Here is a 27489-nt window from a genome sequence, read left to right as displayed (position 1 = left end):
CACCCGGTCCGCGCTCTTTTGTTTCCATCCATTTCGTGACAGATTTCACTCAGCACAGCAGAATGGGTCTAGAAACTCTACTCAAGAGGCCCGGATTAATGAGTTTACCTTCATCGAAGAAAAGCCTCAAAATGTCCCCGGAGCGGTGGAGCGGAGCGAGCAACTGCGTTGCTACCGGGCGCAGGCACAACGTACCCCACCCACCCCCAGAACGAGTGCGAGTCGTGCCTATGATTCATTCACAGAATAAGTAAAACAAAATGACCTTAGAGCACATCTGTCCGATCATAAGTCATGTAGCACTCAGCGTTTAAGCACAAAATTAGCTCTCGTTCTCATGGTGAAATGCTCCAGGAACGCATGCAGTCTGCTACGCTATATTCTGGCATGTGTTCTACATGTGTGTGCCTGTGACTAAATAGTGGATAAATAGCAAATCTGACAACACACGTTTCTAAAAAGTCTGTTACTTTAAGCAGGTAACCTGGTCAAAATAATAAAAAAGCGTTGAAAATGGGGAACATTTGTGTCATTATATACATGGGTACAATGCCTTTTGAAACAAATAGCAGCATGTTTTTCTCAAAACTACTATATACTGTATAATTATTGCAACCGTAGATCGCAAGTTTACTATGAAAACCGGCACATCTTGTCCGCGTATCTCTGTCTGTCTCTACATCACGCCTGACACTGTGGTTCTATGGGTTTGTCGCTCTGACATCACGCTCTGACTCGACGTCCCTTTTATGCCCATATATGGAGATCCCTGTCCCAATGTCATCAATATTGAGCACATATCTGGGAATGCCCATATATAGTAATGCCCATATATGGGCATGTTCTGACATCACATTGTTGACTATCATGCAGGGTCTCCATATATGGGTAACTGGTCCGATATACATCACTGGTCAGGTGGCCAAGAACTAGTAAGACACCTCAGGGCGACATGTGAGGTCGCGCCAATTCTTGGCCATCTGGCCAGTGATGTATATCGGACCAGTTACCCATACATGGAGACCCCTGGTACCCATATATGGAGATCCATGTACTGTATATGGAGATATGCTGTAAGAGCCCAAACATGCTTACTCAATTATTCGTTATGTTAAAGTCCTATGATGTCTGTGACATCTGACATCATACCCTTTTATGCCCATACATGGAGATCCCTGTCTGTAGAACCAGCCGTTAGTGTGGTATGTGGCCGATGTGGAATCCATATATGGGCATTCCCATATGAAGTCCTGTTAGATATGGGCTTAATATTGATGACATCAAGGAACTCCATGTATGGGGATAAAAGGGATTCTGTTAGCGTGACATCACAGTGAAGCCAGAGCGTGAAGTCAGAGTGGCAAACCCATTCTGTTAATCCATCGAGAGAGAGAGAGAGAGAGAGAGAGAGAGAGAGAGAGAGAGAGAAGAGAAGAGAAGAAAGAGAGAGAGAGAGAGAGAGAGAGAGAGAGAGAGAGAGAGAGAGAGAGAGAGAGAGAGTAGAGAGAGAGAGAGGAATATAGTGGAATGCAATATAAACAGTGGAATCTGACAGACAACATTAAGTCGTTATGAGGAATGTCTGTGGTTCAAAAAACGCGCCTTGGTAGACAGCTGAGCATCGTGTCGGCACCATCCACCTTCAAGATAGAGTCTGGGAGAACCATTTCCCCCCTTGCTTGTCCTTTCTCAGCCCTAGGCCTCAAAAATGTGAGAAAATGCTGCAGGGTAATTTGGGCCGTACTATGATTATGGGGTTTTCGATATTTTGATATTCTACCCCGAAATCCTTCTTTCTGCCTCTCGGCAAACATGTACCAAAATGTCCTGTCAAAATATTTTGGAATTGTTGTCAGGAGTCTAAAAATGGACTTCTTGTGAAGCAAGGCACAAAGGGAATCGAATCCTAATTAGTATGTTCGCTTATTGGGCAACTTCAACCATATGGTACAAATTTCTGAGCACAGCACTACGTGAAGTAACAAATCAAAAACTGACATGCAGAAGAATACGCTGCGTTGCTACACAAGACTTCATCATCTGATAATTTGCTGCTGCCATTGCAACGTTTTGAGATCAATCCACCCCTTTCATTCGAGCATGAGTTGTTAAACCATTTAAAACGGGTACACGTTATAGTGTATTATTATTTTATGCTTTAACTATTGAAAAATAGCAGATATACAAGCTCACAGCGCGGCACCGAGTGCCGCGCTGCGAGCTTGTAGATCTGCTATTTTTTAAAAATCGTGAAAATTTGAATTTTGAGCCGACTCTATAAGTGTCTTTTGAATCCTCCTAAGGTTTTTTTTTGAAAAACCTATGTTTCTATGTCAGCAATCTGGCCTGCCATCATCAAAGAAAAGGTACTTTTCACTTAACTGGAGCTCAGTTAGTCTGTTCTTGAGAGACTACTATGTCAGTGGTTCTCAAACCTTTTCATGTGAAGGACCCCCAAAATGATATTTATTTGGCCACGGACCCCCATCTCAAAATATCTAGTTTCAGGGACCACCCAGAAGCAAAATTTGAGTTACAAAAGTTCGCTTTGAAAATACATATATTCAAAGATTTGCACACATTTTCACGACTCTATTAAAAAATAGCTGATCTACAAGCTCGCAGCGCGGCACTCGGTGCCGCGCTGTGAGCTTGTATATCTGCTATTTTTCACTGCTTAAAGCATTCAATAATTCTAGGCCTAAATGGGTTAAACGTGTTGAGATGTACCCTCTCTACATCATCACACGGAACAGACATTCATTCTAGTTCAATATATCACTGGCATTTTTCATAGACAGCGTCTAATTCCACAAAGAAAAACATAAGAGACGCTGTGCGCCGGACTGTCACAATTCTCACCAAAAGTCTGTGTGCAGTCAAAAATACATAGTGTTACGGACGCCCGTCACATGGTCAGTGCAGGAATGAAACGGAACCACCCTTCGACCATGACGGCCGTGCCAGAGCGACCCATCGAAACGTATACTTAGCTGGGATACCATGTGATTTGGCTGCACTGGGGATACGCATGTACTCCTTTAACTGCACATTAACCGGCCTCTGTGCAATAACAAGTTAACCTTTTATCTGGCTACGACAAGCCTCACCGCTGTATCCAAATAAACAGAGGACGCTTATTCAATCGGAGCCGCTGAAAAGGACTTCTGGGGAACAAGTAAAAAAATACCCGTTATTTAGCAAGCTAAAAACTCCCGAATGTTTAGGTTATTGTGCCACACACACACATACGCACACACACACACACACACACACACACACACACACACACACACACACACACACACACACACACACACACACACACACACACACATACACACACACACACACACACACACACACACACACACACACACACACACACATACACACACACACACACACACACACTATGAAATCAAATCAAAATGTTGTTTGTTGACATTTTGTTTTTTTCCCCAGCTTGGTTTTGTTGGTTGCTTTCAGAATATGTTGAAGCTCTGCTGAAATCAAACAATGTACAACTGATGCAATACAGACGCTGTATACAGTACGCGTAGAACCTTTGTCCTCACTAGAAATGCTCTCTCTTTTACTGAAGAAAGTTACAGTAAACAAACTCAGCAAATGTCATTTGCGTAGCAGCTTTCATTCATAGAATATATTATAACAGCAGCACTATGCCACAGATACAAAAGTAGAATGATGCTGCAAACAATGATTGTCGACAATCAAAATATAAAGAAAATAAGGTAAAAATCAAGTATATGGCTGGGCCGGGTATGAAACGCTAGAGGGCGAGATAGTCAGGATATTATATTATCCAGGACCAGCAAAATATTCCGGTCTCGGTTTGGAATGAGCTAAGTGGAACCACTGTAAACACCTTCTGAAGAGGCTGAGGATGAAACTGAAGATGGGCTGCGGGAGGAACTGTCCAAGACCAGCGGCCAATTTGGAAAACCCCAACAACCCAGCTGTCTGGTCAGTGGTGTAACTTCACCAGTCAGTCAGTCAGTCAGTCAGTCAGTCAGTCAGTCAGCCAGCCAGCCAGTCAGTCAGCAATAATGACAAATACTTGAAATAACTGGTCATGTCCATGCTCACTACACGTTTCAAATATCAGCATAAGAAAATAGAAAGTGCTGCAAAACAGTCCCAGCAAGCACGGTCAGGACCTGGACCAATCAGTGACGTCTAGATTGGTGCCAGATCAAGTCAAATCATGACTAGTCAGATCTGGCCTGGAATATCACCTGATTTCAACCAACATAAATCCTTCCCCATGAAAACGGACGTCCTGGATTAATGAGAAAGGGTCCGATCGAGGCCAGATAAATATCATAACTAGTCAGATATGTCCCAGGATATACGGTAACCTTTATTTCATGCTCATATTTCAACTAACATTACAAACAATAATAATCCTATAGTCCATATGATGTCCTGGTAATGACGTCAAGATCAGCCCCATATGGGCTGTGATCTGGCCGAGTTCTGAACGTCATTTGGCTTGCAGGGGTTGCTTTCTGTCACTGTGTGTTACCTTTTACATGAAAACGAAATGTTTCAAAATGGCACCACAACTGCACTTGTGCACCTTATATGGGCACCTGTGCTTGCTTCCTCACCTGAGTCGGTTGCTGTGACCAGAAGGATGTATGTCCCTTGCATCTCGCGGTCCAGGGTCTGCGTGAGGCTCAGCTGACCACCGGACGAAAGGCTAAAGGCGCCCTCGTCGTTGCCACCGCTGAGCATGTAGCTGAGCTGACCGTTGGTCCCCTGGTCGTCATCCCTCGCAACAACCTGGCAGGCACAGAGGGATTTAGGGCATTCACCAAATATTCAAATATTCGAATATCAAAGTCACTATTCGACGTTGTTCACCGAAGTCGAATATTCGCTTATTCTTTATTTTTATTTTTATGGTATCTCTTTAAAAAAATATATAGTTTATAAAGCTTGGCTAGATAGGAAGTCATAAGAATGAGTTGTTAATGCCCCTGATGCATGCATTTGTTAATGCTCTATACCAGGGGTTCTCAAACCTTTTTAGGCCGTGACCCCCAAAATAAACATAATTTGAACTGGGGACCCTCACCCGTACAAGCGATTGAAAATGTAGGTATTACATTTAATGTGACTCGGTTCCGCAGTTAAATATTGTGAAAATAGCCGATCTACATGCTCACAACGCCTCGCGTTGCGAGGCGTTGTGAGCATGTAGATCTGCTATTTTCGATAGATCTGCTATTTTCGCCTCTTGCTTACTTAATATTTGACTGTTTGGCTAGTCCTGTCGAATATTCGACTATTCGAATACTTTGAGGTCGAATAATTCGAATACTAAAAATCACTATTCGTGAATGCCCTAGAGGGATTGAGAACACAGAACCACAGGAAAAAATGTTTTGCTTGTTTAACCTGGACTTATCCCGGGTTCTGTTTACTGAGCATTTTCTACCACTACACTGATCCGTGATCCACTCGCATTAAAATCCATAACAGGAATTAGACTTAGCATAACCACAATGTGCAGCTGCATTCCCCCACAGGACCAATTTGCATTGCTCGTGGGTACGTGGTTGGTAGTTGTTGGGGGACAGAAATTGTTGCTCATTAACCAGATTTTCACAGTTGGTCTGAGGGTTCCAAACCAGAGATCCTCTAATCACAAGCCATGTGCCTGCTTCTCTAACTTTGTGGCCACTGGGCTGCTCTGGAGATTAAGAATGCTGGACACAAGCTAACGGTTTCAAAGTAAAGGCCCATTTGTACTCAATGATAAATATCGTCGTTGTCGGGTGGAAACCTTGTATGTCCAAAACTGTTAGTTTTGCATTTATCATTTTAAAAATGTAAACTAGTGAAAACTAGCCGATCTACAAGCACACAACGCCTCGCACTGCGAGGCGTTGTGTGCTTGTAGATCAGCTGTTTTCACTACTTTTGTGCGACGGCCTTGTATGATGAAGCAGGGCTTTACTTTGCTAAAGAACGTACTTTCTGCTCGACAGTGACGATATGAGGATGTGTTTGTTTAGTCTGTTTTCTGAAGGCTTACGGATAACAAAAATGAGACCTAGTTCACTGTTCGAAGTGGGTTATACATCTTTGTACCACATTGTTCATTAGTGAACCCTATTGTGGGTTCTTCTATCTCACGGGCCACATAGAACCATAGTGTTGTTGTGTTAGCAAACTGCTGCACACCTCCCCCCACCTTTTTTCCCCCTAAAAAGATGTAATTGAGCAGAACTAATTGCTAATCATATTTGATTTCTTCATAATTTTCATCTCGTATTTGTTATGGAATTACACAGAACAAGACCACCATGCTCAGTGCTTCAGGTAAAACGATTCCATATACATCCTTGTACTTATTGGGTTAGCAAATCTGGTTAACCTGTTAAGTCATTAAGGTCTCTGGGCTGACAAAATTCGGCCTTGTTTTCACACAGGAAATCGTCGATGTCGGGTGGAAACCTTGCATGTCCAAAACCGTTCCATTTTTTAATTTTTAAAAATGACTAAATAACATGGTGAAAATAGCCGATCTACAAGCTCACAACACATTCCATCACAAGCTTGTAGATCAGCTATTTTCACTACATTTGTGCGACACTCTTGTGGGAAAATTATAGTCGATACAAGGTTTCTGCCCGACAGCAACAAAATCCTGTCCGTAAAAGTACTTTTACTTTTAGTATTTGTATCCTCGTACTCAAGTATTATACTTCATAAAATGTTTTGTTTAATTGTACTTTTGACTATAACCTACTCTCTACGAAGTATATAGAAATGTATTTTTATTTATTTATGTGTTCCAATGTTTAATGCCAAAACCACAATTAAAGGCCCAGTTCACCTCTGGGACAACCAGATCTTATTTTATTGTTGTTTGGGAGTTATTTTTTGTGTTCAATCTGTGTTTTTAGATATTTTAGTATTTCAGCATGAATAGTGATGCATTTTGCATCATATGATGCAGCATGATGCATCATATGATGCAAAATGCAAAAATAACTCTCAAAAATAATTGTGTTGATCGTGTCCCAAACAACAATAAAATAAGATCTGGTTGTCCCAGAGGTGAACTGGGCCTTTAATGTAAAACCACAAGTAAAAGTAATGATCGTGACAGCCATTGCACACACGCACACGCTCGCACACGCTCACTCACTCACTCACTCACTCACTCACTCACCTGCAGGATGTTTCTGGGCAGGTGGCTCAGGTTCTCGGGAACGTGGACGGTGTAGGGCGAGAGCTCGAACGTGGGCGTGCAGTCGTTGGCGTCCAGCAGCACGATGTTGACGGTGGCGCGGTCCACGCGGGGCGTGCTGCCGCGGTCGGCCGCTTGGACCACCAGCGAGTAGGAGGAGCGCACCTCGCGGTCCAGCTGCTTGGCCACGGAGATCACCCCCGTCACCGAGTCCACCCGGAAGTCCGAGTTGGCGTTGCCCTCGGCCACCGAGAAGCGGATCTGTCCGTTGGTGCCCTCGTCGGCGTCGCTGGCGAACACCTGAGTGGAAAGGAAAAGAGACGTTCTTGTTCCTACTGTGTGGATAATTATATTGCAAATTATGTTGCAAAACAATCTGCTGATCACATGTGACCAGTCACAAAGACAATGTAGTCCGAGCGTTTCAGTCAAAAATCGTGCACTTTATGAAAGAAGCATGCAATTTGGCACAGAACATGCCATAATTATGGAACATTTTTGGCTATAGGGACATCGCAGATTTGTCTTGGGAAACTTGTGGGAGCCAATCAAAGTTGGGCTCTCATAGACTTTACTATAGAGTAAAATAATACAAAAAATAAATATGCCAACAAACAACCAACCAAACAAACAAAACAACACACAACTATTTGCCTTAAGAATATACAATCCTGTTTTCTTGTGGCAGAACACTGAATACAATTGGAAAATGATACTGTTTTGCACACAATTCTCTCGTAACCACATGAACCCTAGAATCCCTATTCGGGGCATAATAACAGCTATTTTCGGTGAAAAGATTTGTTGTAGACAGAAATGGGAGGGGGGGCCGAGTACAGACCCCTGGGAAACCCCAGTCAACAAAGTATAGAAGTGGTGAAGTTCAGTGGTTGAAAAAGTATATATATTTTTTTTACTTGAAAAGTAAAAGCATCAATACTGCAATGTAGAAACACTCTGTAAGGGTGCCCTCACACCAAAATACCTAGAGTGGAATCCACCAATGCATTTCAATGAGAATGGAGCGTTTTTTTTGCAGAAATCCTCTACTCTACTGGCAAAAAAACGCTCCATTCTCATTGAAATGCATTGGCGGATTCCACTCTAGGTATTTTGGTGTGAGGGCACCCTTACAAGTAAAAGTCTGGTAATCAAAATTTACTTGAGTCAAAGTACAAAATATTCAAAATATTCTTAAAGTACCAACAGTAAAAGTACTCATCATGCAGAATGTCCCGTTTTATCATAATTATGTCTAAAATAAAAAAAGAAAAAGAAAAAAAAGTTAGCAGATATAAAGGCTCACAATGAAGTTTGCAATTCACGCTGAAGTGGCGTTTTGTAATACGGTAATAATCAAAATCTCCCAAGTAACTAGTAACTAAAGACACATGTTGGTAATCTACTGCGACAGGAGGGGGAGGGGGGGGGGGGTGGAATAGAGTCGTGGTTAGTGACTCAGTGTCACAATTTTACAAGTGTTGATCGGGGATACACACCAGTGTCTTGTTTTGTCTGTTTTCTTGTTAATGTTTTGTTATGTTTGTTTGTTTTTTCTTCATAACTGTAATGTAATTTTGTGGGAGGAGGTGGTGGGAGGGGGAGGTATGTCGGAATGTATAAATGTGTATGTCTTGTTGTTGTCTATATAACAAAAAAAATGTACCAATAAAAATATTGTTAAGGAAAAAAAAATAGTAACTAAAGTTTTCAAATGATTGTAGTGTAGTAAAAGTACAATATTTGCCTCTAAGATGTAATGGAGTAGAAGTAAAAGTATTGAAAATTGGAAATACTCCCGTAAAGTAAAAAAAATACCTCAAAATTGGGGCCTGTCACCTAAAGGGTTACTGTCACTATAAGAATCATCTTAAAAAACAAGTTAATATTTTTATGATGTCATTGTGGGGATGCGCAATTATATGCCAATCAAATTAATTGTCTGTATAGCCTGACTGTATGATTACTTACTGTAATAGTCAACTGTTGTTGAGGGGTGAGGGGCAGATTACACTGTGACATGAGATTCAGACTGTTTCAGACCGTTTCAGAGAAGCTCATGTCACAGTGTAATCTGCCCCTCAACCCCTTTAGGTGACAGTACCAATTTAAGTACAGTACTTGAGTAAATGCACTACGTTACTTTACACCACTGGGGGAAGCTCGTCCAAGCTCATCTCTCGTCTTTACCTGGAGGACGTCGGTGCCCGTCAGCGTGTCCTCCTCGATCTCCACGTCGTAGACGTTCTGCGAGAAGCTGGGCGTGTTGTCGTTGACGTCCAGCACCGTCATGGTCACGTCCATGGCGGCCGACAGGGCGGGCTGGCCCTTGTCGGTGGCCACCAGCGTCAGCGTGTAGTTGGCCAGCTCCTCGCGGTCCAGCTCGCCCACCAGCCGCACGTCGCCGTCGATGGTGCCCACGCTGAACTTGTTGCCGAACGGCCCGCGCAGGGCGTACTCCACGTAGCTGTTGGGCCCGCTGTCGGCGTCCACGGCGCGGGCCGTGAACACCACCGTGTCCACCGGCGTGTTCTCCTGCACGTTGGGGAGGGCGATGTGGTGATAATTATCGTTGAGACGATACAATAGACGGGTTTCTTGTTTACAAACATTGAGACTAAATGCACAGGTGACTGTATCATGTAATCAATTCCTACCAATCTCCAAACCTGTTGTTTTGGGGAGCGCTGGTTTCCTTCAGAGCCTTCTGGTTTCATTGGCAAATTTTGGTACGGACCTTGCGCACGCATCTAGTTCTAATCAGTGTGACGTGGACCAGAAACCCGTCTATGTCTCCACGATACAATGTCTCCACGATATGCCTTTTCAGTGGTAGCGTATGTATCGTGATACAATTGAGGGAGCCTTGTAAAAAATCCTGTTTAATCGTTAATAGAGAGATTCATTGCAGAATTCTATTAAACCTGCATTTTGGTCAAAATCATCAGTTCTCAAACTTTAAAATGTCAAGGTCTCCACTTAACTCTGACAGTGTACAACTGTCATTTGTACACTGTCAGAGTTACATACATAGAACCCAGAGAGTCTACATACATAGAACCCATATAACCCAGAGAGTCTAGTTTTTGTCAAGTAACTTGAAAAAATAACTATTAAAACCAACGTGATAAAGAATCGTGATAAAATCGTGTATCGTGATACAGCTTGGGAAAATATGGTGATATTGTATTTTTTCCATATCGCCCACCCCTACCTGCACGTAGGCCATCCGCTGGGACGTGAAGGAGGGCGGGCAGTCGTTGACGTCCAGGAGGATGACGGACACCTGCGCGGTGCTGGTGAAGCGGGCCATGGGCGGCGGGGCCAGGTCGTGCACCGTGACCACCAGGTTGTAGAAGGACTGCGTCTCCCGGTCCAGGGCCTTCTTGGTCTGGAGGACGCCCTCCTTGGTGATGTGGAACTGGCCCTGGGGGTCGCCCGACGCAATGCTGTAGAGGAGCTGGGCATTTAGACCTGGGAGACGTGGGAAACAGGGGCGTCAATTGGGTAGGGCAGTAAAATAACTACAAATGCAAAATATTACAAAATGGTCACTTTAACAAGGTATTATAATTATATTCTCCACACTTTTATTCTCCCCATCTTGACAGAATGGTATATTCCCAGGTTACGCAGGTCAGCTGCACAGGTGCAATGCATTATTGTTCATTGTAGAATAGCTGCACTTGAACAACCGTTCCGGGCTGCCATATCCAGCCCAAGAAACCGTTGAAACAATAAAAACAATAAAAACAATAAAATGTACTTCTTAAAATAAATGTATCATGTCTGTTGCTAAGGTATGGCAACATGACTGGTGTCTTGCACGCACGCGAAGGCGCGCGTGCAAGACACCAGTCATGTTGCCATACCTTAGCTTTTTCTGAACTGACGCCACTGGTGGGAAAGGAATGGCTTTGATTGTTTGATGAATCGGTCATGAATATCTGTTTTTGAAATTCAATTCACTGATGTATCCACAAGTTTCCAACGTCCCATCTTGCATTGCGCAGAAGGTGTGCGGCAGTTCCGGCATCGCAGCCGCATCTGCGACGCAACGTGAGCTTGTATGACTGCTGTTCTCCCGATGTGTCCCACATATAATTCTACAGTAAATTCGCATGGAAACAGGTGGATAACATGAAAAAAATATTTGACTGTTATCGTGTAAAAATAAAAGGAGACAGACACTTTCAAAGGGGATTATTTAGAACGACCTTCTATAAACAATACCACGATAACAAGAGATGAGACAATGCCCAGAGGTCAGGCACTGATATTTATAACAGTCTCTCATTGTTAGAGATGCATATATGAATTTGAATTAACTGCTTTTGTTCGTTATCGACATACATTTCCACAAATTGTGCGTGCACATCAGAAGGAGCTCTGCTTGCTACACTTGCCCGTCGTAGAAGTGGATGATTCATTCCTGCACCATGACCATGATTGCTATCAAAAGACAAACACCACCGCGGGCCACTTCCTAAAAATGATAGCGCCGCCAAACAATTTGGGAAAATCCCTCTCAAAAGAGGCAACATTTATTTAAATGACATAACTAGAGTGCGACTAAACCCCAAACGCAGCAAAACTATCTAGCCTTAAAATCTGTCCTAATCCTCACTATACTTCCCCGGAGCCAGGGTTAAAATGAGCTTAAATTGAGCGTCTGTAATTCAACTCAACGGGGTATTCATGTGGAAAGTGCTGGCATCTTCCCACACTCCTACCACCGTATTTACAGTACACAAGCAATCCCTTATCAAAAGCCTGGAGTAGCACTTCCATCCCGGGTTTTTATGGCCGCAACGTCCACAGACAAAGTCTGCGGGTCAAGGGGTCAGGACTTAGGAAGTGCTAACAATGGCAGTGCTTTATTTTGACAGTGAGAAGCGGAGGTTATATCTGCGAGTCTGGCTGGGACATGGTCAGACTGCCCCGACGCCAGAGGACCAAGACAGACTGACTGGGGCTGAGTGTGTTTCCCAGGAATGTAGGTCACAATAACCACATTAGGTCTGCTTGAAGTGGTAATTACAGTAGGAAAGAGTAGCAGGGACTGTTAAAATACCATACGGCACTTGAGAAACATGGCCACACCACCTGATATCGAGAGAAATATCTTAATCCATTTAATCACATGCTTAAAGGGACGTTGTCATAATTTTCGTCAAATCACTCGGGCATGACATGGAAAAAGGATGAAAAATGTAGGTCTAATTGCTATACTCTATATCCAACTGTCATAACAAAGTGACAACCCGACATTAAATTGGGACCTTTCACACGACGATTTATGGACCGTGACGATAAATTGTGTAATTATGTCACATGTTGCATAAATGCTCTGAGTTTATGGGATGTTCCAGCACCACACTGTCCGGTTACTCTAACTGTGACTGCTAACCCTCTCGTGTTTCATGTCTGTTTGTAGTAGGCATGCCGTGCTGTTTGATCAAGGAACCTTGTTGTGGTGTTTCACATGTGTGACTCAGTTTGGATAAAACCAACATATGCCTGAAATGCACATGTAACTCATTTAGTGGGTGTTCTGAGCGTCGTACAGTAAGTGTAATATTTTGTATATTCGCATAATCCCAGAGAACGCAATTAATTTAAGCGCTGCAAATGGCTCAATGTACCGTACATCTTCTGAATTTATTCTAGACCAAAGGATTCCCAAACCTTTCCATGCCATGGACCACCAAATAGCCGTAGTCATCTGGCTGTGGCCCCATTGCGAAATGGCAAATAAGTAAGTAAGTAAGGGTGGGTGGGTGTCGGGATCCACATATAAATGGCTTGGCTGTTGGCTCCGGTGTGGATCTCGGACTTGGCTCAATCTGGATCCTGGACTTCATGTGACCAGCCTGTGACATCAGTCATCTAAGATATCACTTGTCTATGACTTATTGTATCTATTACGAATGTCTCCAGATATGGGAAAGGTTTCAGCACGATCACTGCTCCAGCAGAGCTGCCTATTTGGCCAACAGTCTCCTGACTCTGGATTTACAGGGCAGTTCCCAGGTATTAATGTGTGTGTGTCAGCAGGGTGTTGCTGGAAAAAAAGCACTTGTGTTCAGTCAACCTCCCCTGGATAAATAAAGGTAAAAATTAAAGAATTAAACACACTCACAGAACGGACACTAAACCTGGTCATAGCCCCGGCAACTACAAAGTCTTAATCTGGACATGAATGTATACTGTATATTACATCAGTGGTTCCCAAACCTTTTAGCCTGTGACTCAAAAGAGAAATTAGACATTCGCCCAGGACCCCAAAGTAGTGAAAATAGCAGATCTAAAAGCTCAGAAATTTTCACTACTTTTTAATTATAATATTTTAATTATGGAATTTCTTAGATATGTTTGTTTGTTTGAACACTCTATTTATTTTGTGGTATTTCAAAAAATAAAATTAATAATTCATAAGATTTTCCATCTTTTGAAATATACCGTGCATTAGATTTTTAGTAGGAAAAATAAATGGTATTTTTACTCGAGTTGTGACCCATAAAAATTGGTCCGTGAACCAGAAATGGGTCACAAACCACTGTTTACTGTGTATTCCATAACCTGTCCAGTACGGTACGTACCATCGTCGGCATCGCTGGCTCCCACGGTGACGATGCTGGAGCCCGGGGGCAGGTCCTCAGAGACTGTGTATTACTGTGTATTACATAACCTCTGCAGTACGTACCATCGTCAGCATCGCTGGCTCCCACAGTGACAATGCTGGAGCCCGGGGGCAGGTCCTCAGAGACTGTGTATTACTGTGTATTCCATAACCTGTCCAGTACGTACCGTCGTCAGCATCACTGGCTCCCACAGTGACAATGCTGGAGCCCGGGGGCAGGTCCTCAGAGACGGAGGTGCTGTACGCCGAGGTGTTGAACACCGGAGGGTTGTCGTTGACGTCCAGGATGTTGAAGTACACGCGCACCGTGCCCGCCTGGCCGCCGCCGTCCCGCGCCTTCACCGTCAGGATGTAGTACTGCTGGGCCTCGTAGTCCAGCGGCCGCGTCACGTTGAACACGCCCGTCACCGGGTTCAGCAGGAAGGTCTCGTCCTCGTCGTCCTCCTCAACCGAGTAGGTGATCTCCCCGTTCGCCCCCGAGTCGGAGTCGCTGGCCAAGATGGCTGCCACGATGGAGCCTGGGAGGGATTACGCCAGCGACATTAGAACGCTCTCTTTTTTTTAGCTACACAACAGGCACGTGCACAAATAGACATTAACGGGGGCCTTGAGCAAATGCCCTTTTATCCGTCTGTAAAAAGTGCCCTCTCCAGACCATGAATTTTTACTATGGTGAAATAAATTGATTATTCAGTGTGGTATCACGGACCAAAAATAGCCGACCTCCAAGCTCACAACGTGTCGCAGCGCGACGCGTTGTGAGCTTGGAGGTCTGCTATTTTCGATACAGTATTTTCACCAAAAGGCCCTGTTCGAAATTTCAGCCCCTGCCTCTCTAACATTCTCTGCACGTCCCTGCTACACAAAATACATTTCTGAGACAGCGGTGTGGCTCAAATGATACATTAGCAGCCAGGAGAAAAGAAAGTAGCTCAAAATGAAAATGGGGATTTCTAAAACACTTTTTAAAACACTGTATCATTAATCATTTGGTTTGCTCATGTTTGCGTTCATACATCATGTTCATCCAGTATCTGTTCCTGCCTTGCGTCTGGGCCAACCTACTGACCCAAACTGAGTCAGATAAAACAGATAAGAAGACAGGGAGGATTTGGAGGGATGCTCTATTAAAACATTACAAAAACAACAAAATGTAGAAAATGTAATGCAAACGTTTCTATTGGAGCTCAGCCAGTTAGTGCACGGACCAAATGCTCCTTGGCAGTCAGGACTGGACGTTGATGATGTTTGAATCTGACTCCCTCAGATGCCTCCCTTCTCTCAGTTTCCTTTCATTACATTCCTTAAATTCTACTATCTAATAATGCAAAAGATTGCAAAATAAATTATATTTCAAAAAGAAAACTCCTGTGATGTCTTAGCTCTACCAAAAGATAAGCTAAACCTTTTTAATCCCTTTAGGAAAACTGTTTATCACAAACACTGAAATCAAATGTAGACACAGCGTTCACTTAAAGCCTGAACACTACAGTATGTTTGCAGTATGTTTCTATGCAAGGTTTCTCTATCAGTCCTGAGTCGTCATCGTCACTTGTAGAGTGGAAACCTTGTATGTCCGAAACCGCTCTTTTTCAGGAAATGAAACCCACAGACACTTGCCTGGCTCCCGCCCCTGAACCGCTAGCATCGTATTCAGGGTCTGGTGACGCTATAAGGCAGGGTTTGAAAATCTAACCGGCCCAATCGGGATCGGGATAACCCAAAATTAACCAATCGACACTTTGGCCACAACCCCCATCTCAGAAAACGGCTGCTCTGAGCGAGCTTTCAGACTGAATAATGGAGTGAAATATATTTAAAAATAGTAAAAAAAAAAAAGATTGATCAATTGATTGATTGAAGTTCACAGCAACATGAAACGCTGAAATGTGCTGATACAATATTTCTTCCCAATAGCGACGATTATGCTTCACAGCAGTCACTGTGACGATGTCCCTCGCATCCTCGCATGAATCCTTACCTGGTGTGGTGTCTTCGAGGATGTCAAAAGAGTACGTTCCGCGCGAGAACTTGGGGGTGTGGTCGTTGACGTCGCTGACGGTGATGTTCAGCCTCATGTCCGAGGACTGCTTTCCGTCGTCGGCGCGGACCAGCAGGGAATACTTGGAGCGGCGTTCCCGGTCCAGCTTCTTGGTGGCGATCAGGTCACCGGATTCAGGGTCGATCCGAAAGCTCTCCTCGGCCCCGCTGATGATGGTGTAGGTCACAAGTGCGTTGGGACCCTAAGAATAGAGCCACACACTATGAAGGGCATTTCTGATATGATTTTAATATTTACACCACATAATGCGACATAATTGTTGCTGTTGTTGTTGTAGTAGCCCAGGGGTCTTCAACGTTTTCAGGCCAAGGACCCCTTAGTTGAGAGAGAGATGAAGCAGGGACCCCCACAACCTTCTCATAGATTCCATATAGTTTCATTGTTTGACAGCAAAATCATCAGTGTATTTTGGATTCATGTCAATTTGTGTTTTCAGATACGTATTTAACCACTTGAATCGTCAATACATAACTTAACATTTCACTCTGTACTTAGTCTGCTCCTTTTCCCCTCTACACCAATCATATTTGCCGAAAATAGCCGATCTACGAGCTCACAACGCCTCGCAGCGCGAGGCGTTGTGAGCTTGTAGATCTGCTATTTTTGGCTAAAGTTCTCAGAATATGGACACTAGGGTTCAAGTGGTTAATATAAAAAAGGAGAAAAAGGTTTCTATCACACAAAGATTTGGAGGACACCCTGTATTAACTCTGAGGACCCCCTAGGGGTTCCAGACCCCCTGTTGAAGACCCTTGTTGTAGCCCTTGCCATTCGCTTAGCAAGGTCCCCAGCCTGTTACAGTACTTTCTTCTTCACTAATTCACTTTTTTCAATCACTCTCTCTCTCTCTCTCTCATGCGCATGCAAACGCACACACACACGCACAACGTCATAGTATTAGTACTGACGTCATAGACTGAGTACAGCATAACCAAAGGCATGCGTTCCCAACAGACGTCATTCCCAACCCGTCCGGCATCGGCCTAGAAGAAATTATAGGAGAATCATGCAGGATCCTCCATGTTCAGTAAGCAAACTAAAACTAAAACATAGTAAATAAAAAGAGACTGAAAAAAAAAAAAAAAAAAACGTAGTCATGAAGGAAAAGAGTCGCAGTTCAGCAAGTTTCATAATTGCGATGCTCGAGGGCGTGACTCAGAGGAAGTACTGTAACAAGCTTAGCTCAAAGGATTCTGCACGGTCAAACGTGCATGTTTACAGGCTAAAAAACCATAAACGTAACATTGAGGAGGAACGGTGAGTCAGTGTTTGCTGGGTTTACACACCGTTCATTGTTTCAAACTGACCCGACTCTATCTCTCACAGGGCAACGAACCAAACCAAACCTTAACTCAATATTTGCGGTGCTTTCAGAAAAAGGTTGTTTCATCCCGAGTTCTCAGGCTACATGGCAGAACAGTGGACAATACGTTTAAACCCATTTAGAACGGGTACACATTTTGTGTATCATTATTTTATGCTTTAACTACTGAAAAATAGCAGATATACAAGCTCACAGCGCGGCACCAAGTGCCGCGCTGCGAGCTTGTAGATCAGCTATTTTTGAAAAATCTTGAAAATTAGAATTCTGACCCGTCTTTTGAATCCTTCTAAGACTTTTTGAAAAACCCTATATTTCTATGTCAGCAATCTGGCCAGCCATCGTCAAAGAAAAGGTCCTTTTCACTTAACTGGAGCTCAGTTAGTCTGTTCTTGAGCACTCTAACCTAACCCGGACCAGTTTGTGTAGGCAGATGAGTGGGCGCAGCAAGTCTCTGGCCAATGGCATTGTGTTCTCCTCCCCCACCCCCCTCTGCAGCTCTGCTCAGCGCAGAGAACGCTGCTGCGTCATGACGTCAACACATTCGGTGCGACGCTCTCTGCACTCTGATTGGTTAGGGAAATTCTACACTTCCTCCAACAGCGATCATAACGCGATCGCCCAGGCTTCTTTTTCTTCCTATCGCCAAAATAAGCCTGGGTTTCCGAGGCTAGTTCTTGAGAGACTACTATGTCAGTGGTTCTCAAACCTTTTCATGTGAAGGACCCCCAAAATGATATTTATTTGGCCACGGACCCCATCTCAAAATATTTAGTTCCAGGGACCACCCAGAAGCAAAATGTAGCAAAATAGCAGATCTACAAGCTCGCAGCGCGGCACTCGGTGCCGCGCTGTGAGCTTGTATATCTGCTATTTTTCACTGGTTAAAGCATTCAATAATTCTCGGCCTAAATGGGTTAACTTGTTTCCCTTTGAAACCGCTGCCTGGGATGTGACCTCCTCCTAGGAACCACGGGTTGTCCGGTATCGTGAGATCACAAGATCAACGTTACACCATGTTAGTGTGTCATGTCCTCACACTGAGCCATACCTATCGGCCCCAGATCAATGACACGCTTCTCTGTCCAAGATCGCTCTTCAAAACGGAAGCCTCCGACGTCCGCGGCCTCCCCTGCTAATTGACTGATTGAAGACTTTATTAAAAGTTTGCATAGTAGGAAAAGGTACAGTTTCATGACCAGTACAGTTCACTGGCAGGTCAACTAAAAGGAGATCCTATAGTAAGCTTTTCGGCTTATTTGCACAGGGAATTCCTTTATGTGTCTCATATAAAATCACTGAAACCAAAATCCAGTGGTGTAAAGTAACTAAAGTGCATTTACTCAAGTACTGTACTTAAGTATACTTTTGAGGTATTTGTACTTTACTTCTACTCCACTGCATCTCGGATCCAAATATTGTACTTTTACTCCACTGCATTTATTTGAAAACATTAGTTACTACTTACTTTGCAGATATAAATTACAATATTATAAAACATACATAAACCACTTTAGCCCTATTTTATACCGTGACTATTTCCGATCTACAAGCTCACAACACGTCGCACCGCAATATGTTGTGAGCTTGTAGATCTGCTATTTTCAAACTTTTTGTACTTTTACTTTTGGTACTTTAAGTACTTATTGATGCCAATACTTTTATACTTTAACTCAAGTACATTTTGAATTCCGTACTTCTACTTGTAACAGAGTATTTCTATATTGCAGTATTGATACTTTTACTTAAGTAAAACAATTGAGTACTTTTTCCACCACTGCCAAAATCCCAACTTGTAGTAGGAAAACGTTTGTTTGCAACAGTTTGGCACTATAGCCCCCCGTTTGCATTCTGTCATTCATTCCGTTTGCTTTGCTAGTGCAACTGCATGAGGCATGAAATCATAGTGTTGCAATGACATGCAGGAATGGTGCTGTGTGATTTCAACACTAGATGTTAAACTCCACCGAACTGCATTGAGAGATGAAAATGTCTTTGAAGCAAGACAAACTCTGGCCCGCAATGTTTTTGGCTAATACTGTAGGTGAAAGTGAAATGAGGACATCCTAAAAGGTGAAACGAGTTGAAACTAATTAAAAACATATTAATAGCCTATGCTGTAGCGGTAAGAAAGTCACTCACAAATCTTATCTAGGTAGCGTAATGGACTAGGGAGAGAAGGGAAAAATCAACACAGCAGCTGAATGGTGATATTCCCATGGGGCTCCCCCTTAGTCTTTGAACTTCTACAGGCTATAGTGTTCCTCTATAAAGGCAACTAATAGATCCCCCGGTACTTTGGACAAGTACAACCGCCAGGACACATGTGGAAGCTAAAGCAGGGGCTTTGGAATAGGAGAGGAGAAGTGAATGCGATATGACAACTGAATAAGCCCGATGACAGAAGTTGACATTTACGTTTGTCCTGGGCACAATAGCATCCCGAGAAACATCAGACAACTGTCTCTGCCCGTGTCTTTCGCAGAAGAGCAAAAATGGCACATCAAAAGCTGCTGCTATTCAGCGAGATGAAGCGAAGGCTTTAAGTTACAGCTGGTAAAGAGCTAAGCTAAATGTGGCTCTTTCAGCTACCCGTGAAGTCTGGGCCGCTTTTTGATCGTAGGACAATGGTGAGGCTTATGCAATGTGCTTTGCATTAAGTGCTTTCTTTACCTGCATAATGTCTTAATATATTCTTTTATTGGTTATGAAGGTACAGTACTGACTGAGGATGTGTCACATTATGCATACTGTGAGTTATTGTTGGTCCAAACTCAATATTTGAGTGTTTATGTTCCTCCTGGACAGACAGTAGTGAATGTATCTCAAATTTGGAGGCCTAAGAACTAAATATATTCTGTCCATCGTGAATCGAAGTTGGATACTATTATACTAGTAAGACGCCTCAGGGCGACAAGCGACCTCGCCCTAAAGGGTGAGGTCGCGTCATGTCTTGGCCGTCTGGCCAGTGATGTATATCGGACCAGTTACCCATATATGGAGATCCATGTACCTGTACTGTATATGGAGATATGCTGTAAGACCCCAAACATGCTTACTCAGTTATTCGTTATGTGAAAATCCTATGACGTTTATCACATCTGACATCATACATACAGTACAATCCCTTTTATGCCCATACATGGAGATCCCTGTCTGAACCAGCCACACCATTGTGATGTCACCTGTTTATGCCCATATATGGAGATCCCTGCTCTGAGCATCTGACATCACTGTGATGTCACCTGTGATGTCACAGTGATGTGTCAGGGGAACCACAGTGTACCCGTATACGGACAAGCTGTGCCGGTTCTGACAGTAAAGTGCGACCTACGGTCCCAACTAGTCCCCTCCTTTTAAACCCTCTACATCAAATCTGTGTGCCAAAATAACTGATCTACAAGCTGATCTCGTTGCTATGCTATTTCCGCCAAATATTCACCCCCAGAATAGGGACGCTAGGGTTCACGTGGTTAATATATTTGACAATATCTTTCCCTAAAACAGTCCCATTCCTTTAAATAGATACAACGAGAGTCTGTGCCAAGATAATGAACCAACCAGCCAGAGCACAGTGTTTGTCTCTAATAGCCTCCAGGATCTACATGGAGTACATATTAGGAGGCCCAGTTCATGTCTGACTCCTTATCTCTTTCCCATCACTGCTAGTTTTATGATAAGATAAAAATGCCTGTCATTTTGACCTTGCCTCTCTCTCTCTCTCTCTCTCTCTCTCTCTCTCTCTCTCTGTCTCTCTCTCATTGCATTACCAGAGACGCACTCATAGACAGGGACATATTGGGCCCCTGATTCAGCCCGGGAAAAAGAGTTGGAGAGGCCCTCATTGCGTGCTATAGAGAGAGATCTCTCTCTATAGCGCTGCTGCTGCTACTCAAAGATTTGCCATTTCAGATCATGACAAGTGACAAGCCAGTGGGCCAATTACATGAATTAGGCCTATATTTCGTTGTTGTCGGGTGGAAACCTTGTATGTCCAAAACCGTTTGTTTTGTATTTATCATTTAAAAAATGATTGAAACTAGTGAAAACAGCCGATCTACAAGCACACAACGCCTCGCGGTGCGAGGCGTTGTGTGCTTGTAGATCGGCTGTTTTCACTACTTTTGTGCAAACAGTTTAATATTTACTTTTGTGCAAACAGTTACATTTTTCCTAATGGCCGGCCTGGACTGGCCGAGAATGAACCGGCCATTCGGGAGTTGTCCCGCTTTTCCCAATGGCCAGCACGTCCCTGCTCATAGAACCAGACCTAGTAAAACGGGGAGGCGCGGGGAGATTAGGAGGGAGCGAGTCTCTGCTCATCTAAGGACCCCGCTGTCATCAATCAGGAGCTCCAGGTCTGGCAATCCCATCAGCCACCTGGGCTGCGGCCCGGAATCCAACACCCGCAGTTTGCCAATTAATTCTCTGATAGGGTTCAAAAGCAGAGCATGAGAGGTGGGAGGGAGAGAGAGACAGAGTAGGGGGTCCGGTCTATCTAGGCCCGCCGTTTAACACTTTCTTACACACACGCTCGCATGTGTGCACGCACATACTGTAAGTTAACCAGCACTGACCGCCACCTTGACCTTCACTAAAGACTACTTTACGGCCCTCAGAAGACATTGTCATTAAGGGGGTGGGTGGTGGGGGGGGGGCGTGTGGGCGGGTGGACCAATTAAACAGCAGACTTCCACGGAGCAGCAGACTCGGGAACAGAAGGAAACTCATTTAGCAGACGAGTGGTTTTTGGGAGCAGGCAGCCGTTCCTATGAGGGAGTGGGAGAGGTGCGAAGCAGACAGCGCCGCCGGGGATTCTGGGGCTTCCGGAATGCAACGTCGAGCTGAGCAGGCGAGGCCAATCATAACGCAAACAGCTTGTTGTTACTGAGGCCCTCCAGATGAACCCTTGTTGAAACGTGCTAAAGTCTCAACTCCACTGTCATGGCGTGAATCCTTCTAAGGTTTTTGAAAAACCTATGTTTCTATGTCAGCAATCTGGCCAGCCATCGTCAAAGAAAAGGTCCTTTTCACTTAACTGGAACTCAGTTAGTCTGTTCTTGAGAGACAACTATGTCAGTGGTTCTCAAACCTTTTCATGTGAAGGACCCCCAAAATGATATGAATTTGTCCACGGGCCCCCATCTCAAAATATTTAGTTCCAGGGACCACCCAGAAGCAAAATTTGAGTTACAAACGTTCGCAATAAAAATACATACATTCAAAGATTTGCACATATTTTCACTACTTTTTCAAAAAATAGCAGATCTACAAGCTCGCAGCGCGGCACTCGGTGCCGCGCTGTGAGCTTGTATATCTGCTATTTTTCAATTGTTAACTGAGGCCCTCCAGATGAACCCTCGTTGAAATGCGCTAAAGTCTCAACTCGGCTGTCGTGGCGTGAATCAGAGACGTGCAGAGAATGTTAGAGAGGCAGCGGCTAAAAGGGCCTTTCGGTGGAAATGTTGTAAATAGCAGACCTCCAAGCTCACAACCTCCAAGTTGTGAACTTGGAGGTCGGCTATTTTCGGTGCGTTATACCACACTGAACTAAGCATAATCAAGTCAATACAAGAGATTTGGTGTAACAGCATGGACTTCTACACAAAAAGGGCAATTCTTTCAACATAAGATGCTGCATTCAAGTTCATGAGAGTTTGGACGAGGCAATTTTCTTGAATGCTGCCTTCAGGTATGGCATGGAAAGAGGGCATTTGCATTTCTTTCACCATAGTAAAAGCTGCATTTATAGTAAAAACTGCATTTATCTCTCTACGGTCATTTGGCTGGCCTTGTGGCTTATGTATTGGGATGTTGATGTGATGTATGTGCTCTTTGTCATGATTGTTTTGTGTTCTTCGGGTGTTTTGTTTTTTGTGTTTTTTTTTGTCTGAACTTTGATTTTATTGTATTGTATATGTTTTTTTGTATGTCTAAAAAAAGAAAATAAACATATTGTTTAAAAAAATATATGCATTTATGGTCTGGAGAGGGCACTTTTTACAGACGGATAAAAGGGCAGGGGCTCAAGCCCCCTTTGATGTCTACAGTATGTGTGCACGTGCCTGGTGTGAATCCGCTCTGAACACATTTCGTGCCGTAGAAATGGCGGCGGCTAAAGTGAAAACAAAAAGAAATTTTTTTGGAGGCCTCTCCGAAAAAACACCCATTGTTGTACTTTTCTTCATTAAGAGAGCTTTACCTGCAGCGTGTTTTCCACATTAGGTCACCATGTTAATAAAATGTTCGGGTTCTCTACAAAAGCACAAAAGGTAAGAGTATTTCTTTTCGAAATGAGGTGAGAGACATTTTTCGGAGAGAGTCCGTCCGACCTCGCCCCGCATTATGGGCAGAAGAAATAAGATAAAAGAGCAATCTCTTTTCTTTTAACCCGTACGCAACCTTCTTTCCTTCTTTGGGGTGGAAATGGGTGTAGCGAAAAACGGATGCTAAGAAACAGCATTTTAATACCCTCACACATGAATCCCACATGTAGCACTGTTAAATTGGATGGGATCATTATGATGTCTGAATTCAGCCAGTCAGCTGGCCAACAGCTTGCGCTCTTGGCTACTCCAGCTCTCTGGCTCACACATGTGGCTTTCTCTCAGCGAGGGCTCCAGTGCGTTCCGTACGCTTAGTGTCAGCGCAACTTAAGTCTCAAATACCTGGAACGCGCCCGAGTCGCGTTAGATTTGGACCACCTTAACCATTATTTTATGCTTTAACTATTGAAAAATAGCCGATATACAAGCTCACAGCGCGGCACCGAGTGCCGCGCTGCGAGCTTGTAGATCTGCTATGAAAATATATATATTCAAAGATTTGCATTTACATTTTCATGGCTTTTTCAAAAATAGCAGATCTACAAGCTGCAGCACTTGGTGCCGCGCTGTGAGCTTGTATATCTGCTATTTTTCACTTGTTAAAGCGGTCAATAATTCTAGGCCCTAAATGGGTTAAGTTTCCTGCGCTAGGATGTGGGCAAAGTGTTGGCCGGACTTGCGCCTGGCTCTGAGCAGGAGCTGGAATGAAACACAGGCTCCTATTTAGCGACCCTATTCATGGCCGTGTTGAAGCTTGGGATAAACATCTATAACCTGTAATTCTCCAAAGACTCCCCGAGATTCTCTTTTTTTTGTTTTTTGGTCTTTCGGTTTTTCTTTTCTGCATGTCTCAGTCCCAGTTGCGGGCAGCGTGCTACTTCTTCCCCTCAACAAAAGGGTTATTGATTGACCTTCATCATCTCCACAGTAGATATTAGCACATGAACTGGATTTGGTCTAGATAGCAGTACGTGCGTGAAAGCATAATATTCAACTTTTGAGCTGTGGAACACACAGCTCACGCACACAGACGCGCCCCTCAAGAGTCAAAATGTGAGGAAAAAGGGAACGATAGTGAAAGAAACACTGCTCAGTTTGATTTCACCACCATATGTTAAACCTTTCAAGATCAAAGTCTTTGAGGTCTCTGGCACTGGTGAGCAAAAAAAAAAAAGAAAGTAATCAAATAATGTCCTTAAAATCCCCCTATTGAAAATACTGACTTGATTCCAGGGCTGAGATTTACAGTCAATATACAATTCTGATAAAAGAGAAAACGGACGAAATTGGACTATGTCGAGTTTTTCTCACATTGAGACCTAAGCGTAGGGGTGAGGCAACAGCTGTGCAATAAAAGACGTGTGGCCTCATAAGTTAACATTAAGTTTGATTCCATATTCCCTCTCTCACACTAATCTTTCTCCTCCATGGCCTGACTTCTTTCCACTCGCTTCCATTGTGTCGTTTGGCACGGGGCTGAGGTACCGCAGACCTTGGAGATGGGGGGGGTCGGCCCAGCGTTTCACTCACTGCAGGATTTCATGTCGTCCACATCCTGCCTAGAGCATCGAAAGACGGAGGGCGATTGGTAATTGAGGGCGATGCCAGTGATGTAATGTGAACTACGGGGGCCGCGGAGGGATTATCGAAGCCTCGCGGACGGACGCGAAAAAATCAATCACCGGTCCGTTCGCGCTCCATGTCGCTCCATGACACCATGGTCGTTACATGCCTCGAGTCATGTCAAAACACAAGATCTCTCTCTCTCTCTTTCTGTGTGTGTGTGTGTGTGTGTGTGTGTGTGTGTGTGTGTGTGTGTGTGTGTGTGTGTGTGTGTGTGTGTGTGTGTGTGTGTGTGTGTGTGAGAGAGAGATAGAGAGAGAGAGGGAGATATGGAGAAAGAGAGATTGCGAAAGTGAAGAAGAAAGCAACTGCTGGCTGGGGACTGGCAAGGGCTACAAAACAACAACAACAACAACAACAATTATGTAGCATCATTATTAACTTAGTGGAGAAGAACAACAGGTTAGTATGCTACGGTCTGCTTATGACCTCTGCCACCATTGTGCACTGCAGTGACATCATGTTGAACCTTGGATTATATCTCTGCTGTCGGGCCGAAACCTCCTAACTCCAAAATGTTCATTTTTGGGAAAATGAGCTCAAGTGGAGTTTTGACCGATGGACTTTTTACTACCTTGTATTGGTTAAATATTATTTTAACCAACACACAGACATAAAAGGTGTTCAATAGCACATATTTATGAAAAGATTAGAGAGGGCCAATCTGGTGGAGTTAGCTGGTTTGGCAGAAAGTGTGGAGTTAGGAGGTTTTGTACCAAGCACTTTTTACTACTTTCCATCGGTTCAATATTATTCCAACCAACACTCAGATGTAAAGGCTGTTCAATAGCCCTGATTTATGCCAAAAGAAATCAAAAACCTCAAAAATGGAGTTAAGAGGTTTTGGCCTGACAGTGACAATATAGAGCTTCCAACCTGTCCATGATATAACATCTACTTTATGTTAATCCTCTACTATTGGCAGAACAGGTCTCAGAATGACACATTTAGCACAAAAATGATATATTATACAAATAACTACTGTATATAATACAAGGTTCTACCAAAGGCCAAGTTCATTTAAGTGCCAATCTAAAAATTCCTTCCAGTAGTCTCCAGCTACAGTATGGACATTTTAATATAAATATTCACAGAACAGGTTTGTTTCATATTATACGTATCACGTGTCCCTTTCTCCCAGATGTACAGGCGTTTAAATCCTTAGTGGTTTATTGACTCTAGTAATGCATGAGCATTGCAAGTGAATTGGCTAAGCATCTTGACAGGCGCAATAGAAAAAAAAGAAGAAAAAAAAAACGTTAGGAGCAGTCGCAGTACCTCGTCTGCATCCGTGGCTGTTAGCTGCATTATCTTGTAGCCATCTCCGATGTTCTCCTCGATGGTCACGTCAAGAATATCGTTGGGGAAAATGGGTGGGTTGTCGTTGACATCCTGCAGTGTGATCTCCACCTGTGGGTGGGGAGACAGAAAGAGGGGGCGAGAATAAACAAGTCTGTTTCCATCCAAAAAATGTCAGACTTTGCCTGCTAGACCCGTTAACAGGGACGTGCAGAGAATGTTAGAGAGGCAGGGGCTGAAGTTTCTAAAAGGGCCTTTTGGTGAAAATATTGAAAATAGCAGACCTCAAAGCCTCTGCGACACGTTGTGAGCTTGGAGGTCGGCTATTTTCAGTGCTTGATACCACACTGAACTAAGCATAACCAAGTCAATACTGGAGATGTGGCGTAACGGCATGGATTTCTACACAGAGAGGGCAATTCTTTCAACCTAAGATGCTGCATTCAAGTTCAGGAGAGTTTGGACAAGGCAATTCTCTTGAATGCTGCCTTCAGGTATGGCATGGAAAGAGGGCATTTGCATTTCTTTCACCATAGTAGAAACTGCATTCATGGTCTGGAGAGGGCACATTTTACAGACGGGTAAAAGGGCAGGGGCTCAAGCCCCCTTTGATGTCTATGTGTGCACGTGCCTGCCCGTCAAGTTGACAACAAGAAAAAAAAAACATTGCCATCCTCTCCCGTGGATTTCTGGTGATTGACAAGCGGCAGGGGAAAGTTACCGCTGTCCTGAATCCTAAGTGGAACTACAAACAAAGAGGCTGGAGAGGAAAAGAGGTGGTGAACCTGTATTCACTCTTGTTCTAGTCTAGCATACTCCAAGGCAGTGTGTTCATATATCTAAAATCCTGAATCATCTCCTCTGCTATTAGTGTGGAGACTAGTACTAGTAAATATCTAGTATCACAGTCTCAAGCAACACCTTTGCTTGTAGCTTCACATTTTATTCAAGAAGAGAGACTCCCTTGAATTAAATCCCTTCTGGCTC

The 27489-nt window shown here is 43.7% G+C and overlaps 1 protein-coding gene across 1 annotated transcript in view; it reads right to left on the bottom strand.

Moving 5' to 3' along the window:
* Positions 1–27489, bottom strand: part of fat4 (FAT atypical cadherin 4) — a gene marked incomplete at its 5' end in the record, with an annotated part of 157505 nt that overhangs the window by 57752 nt on the left and 72264 nt on the right. Inside the window, 7 exons of the mRNA XM_080745854.1 lie at positions 4635–4809; positions 7211–7528; positions 9419–9763; positions 10443–10702; positions 14039–14389; positions 15853–16114; positions 26482–26613. Of these exons, the coding sequence (XP_080601980.1) occupies positions 4635–4809; positions 7211–7528; positions 9419–9763; positions 10443–10702; positions 14039–14389; positions 15853–16114; positions 26482–26613 (1843 nt within the window). The remainder of the gene's footprint in view (positions 1–4634; positions 4810–7210; positions 7529–9418; positions 9764–10442; positions 10703–14038; positions 14390–15852; positions 16115–26481; positions 26614–27489) is intronic.

Source organism: Nannobrachium achirus, assembly GCF_963921795.1.
Source record: "Nannobrachium achirus genome assembly, chromosome: 17".
In the NCBI taxonomy this organism is placed as follows: Eukaryota; Metazoa; Chordata; class Actinopteri; order Myctophiformes; family Myctophidae; genus Nannobrachium; species Nannobrachium achirus.
This window is presented reverse-complemented; position numbering and strand designations above follow the sequence as displayed.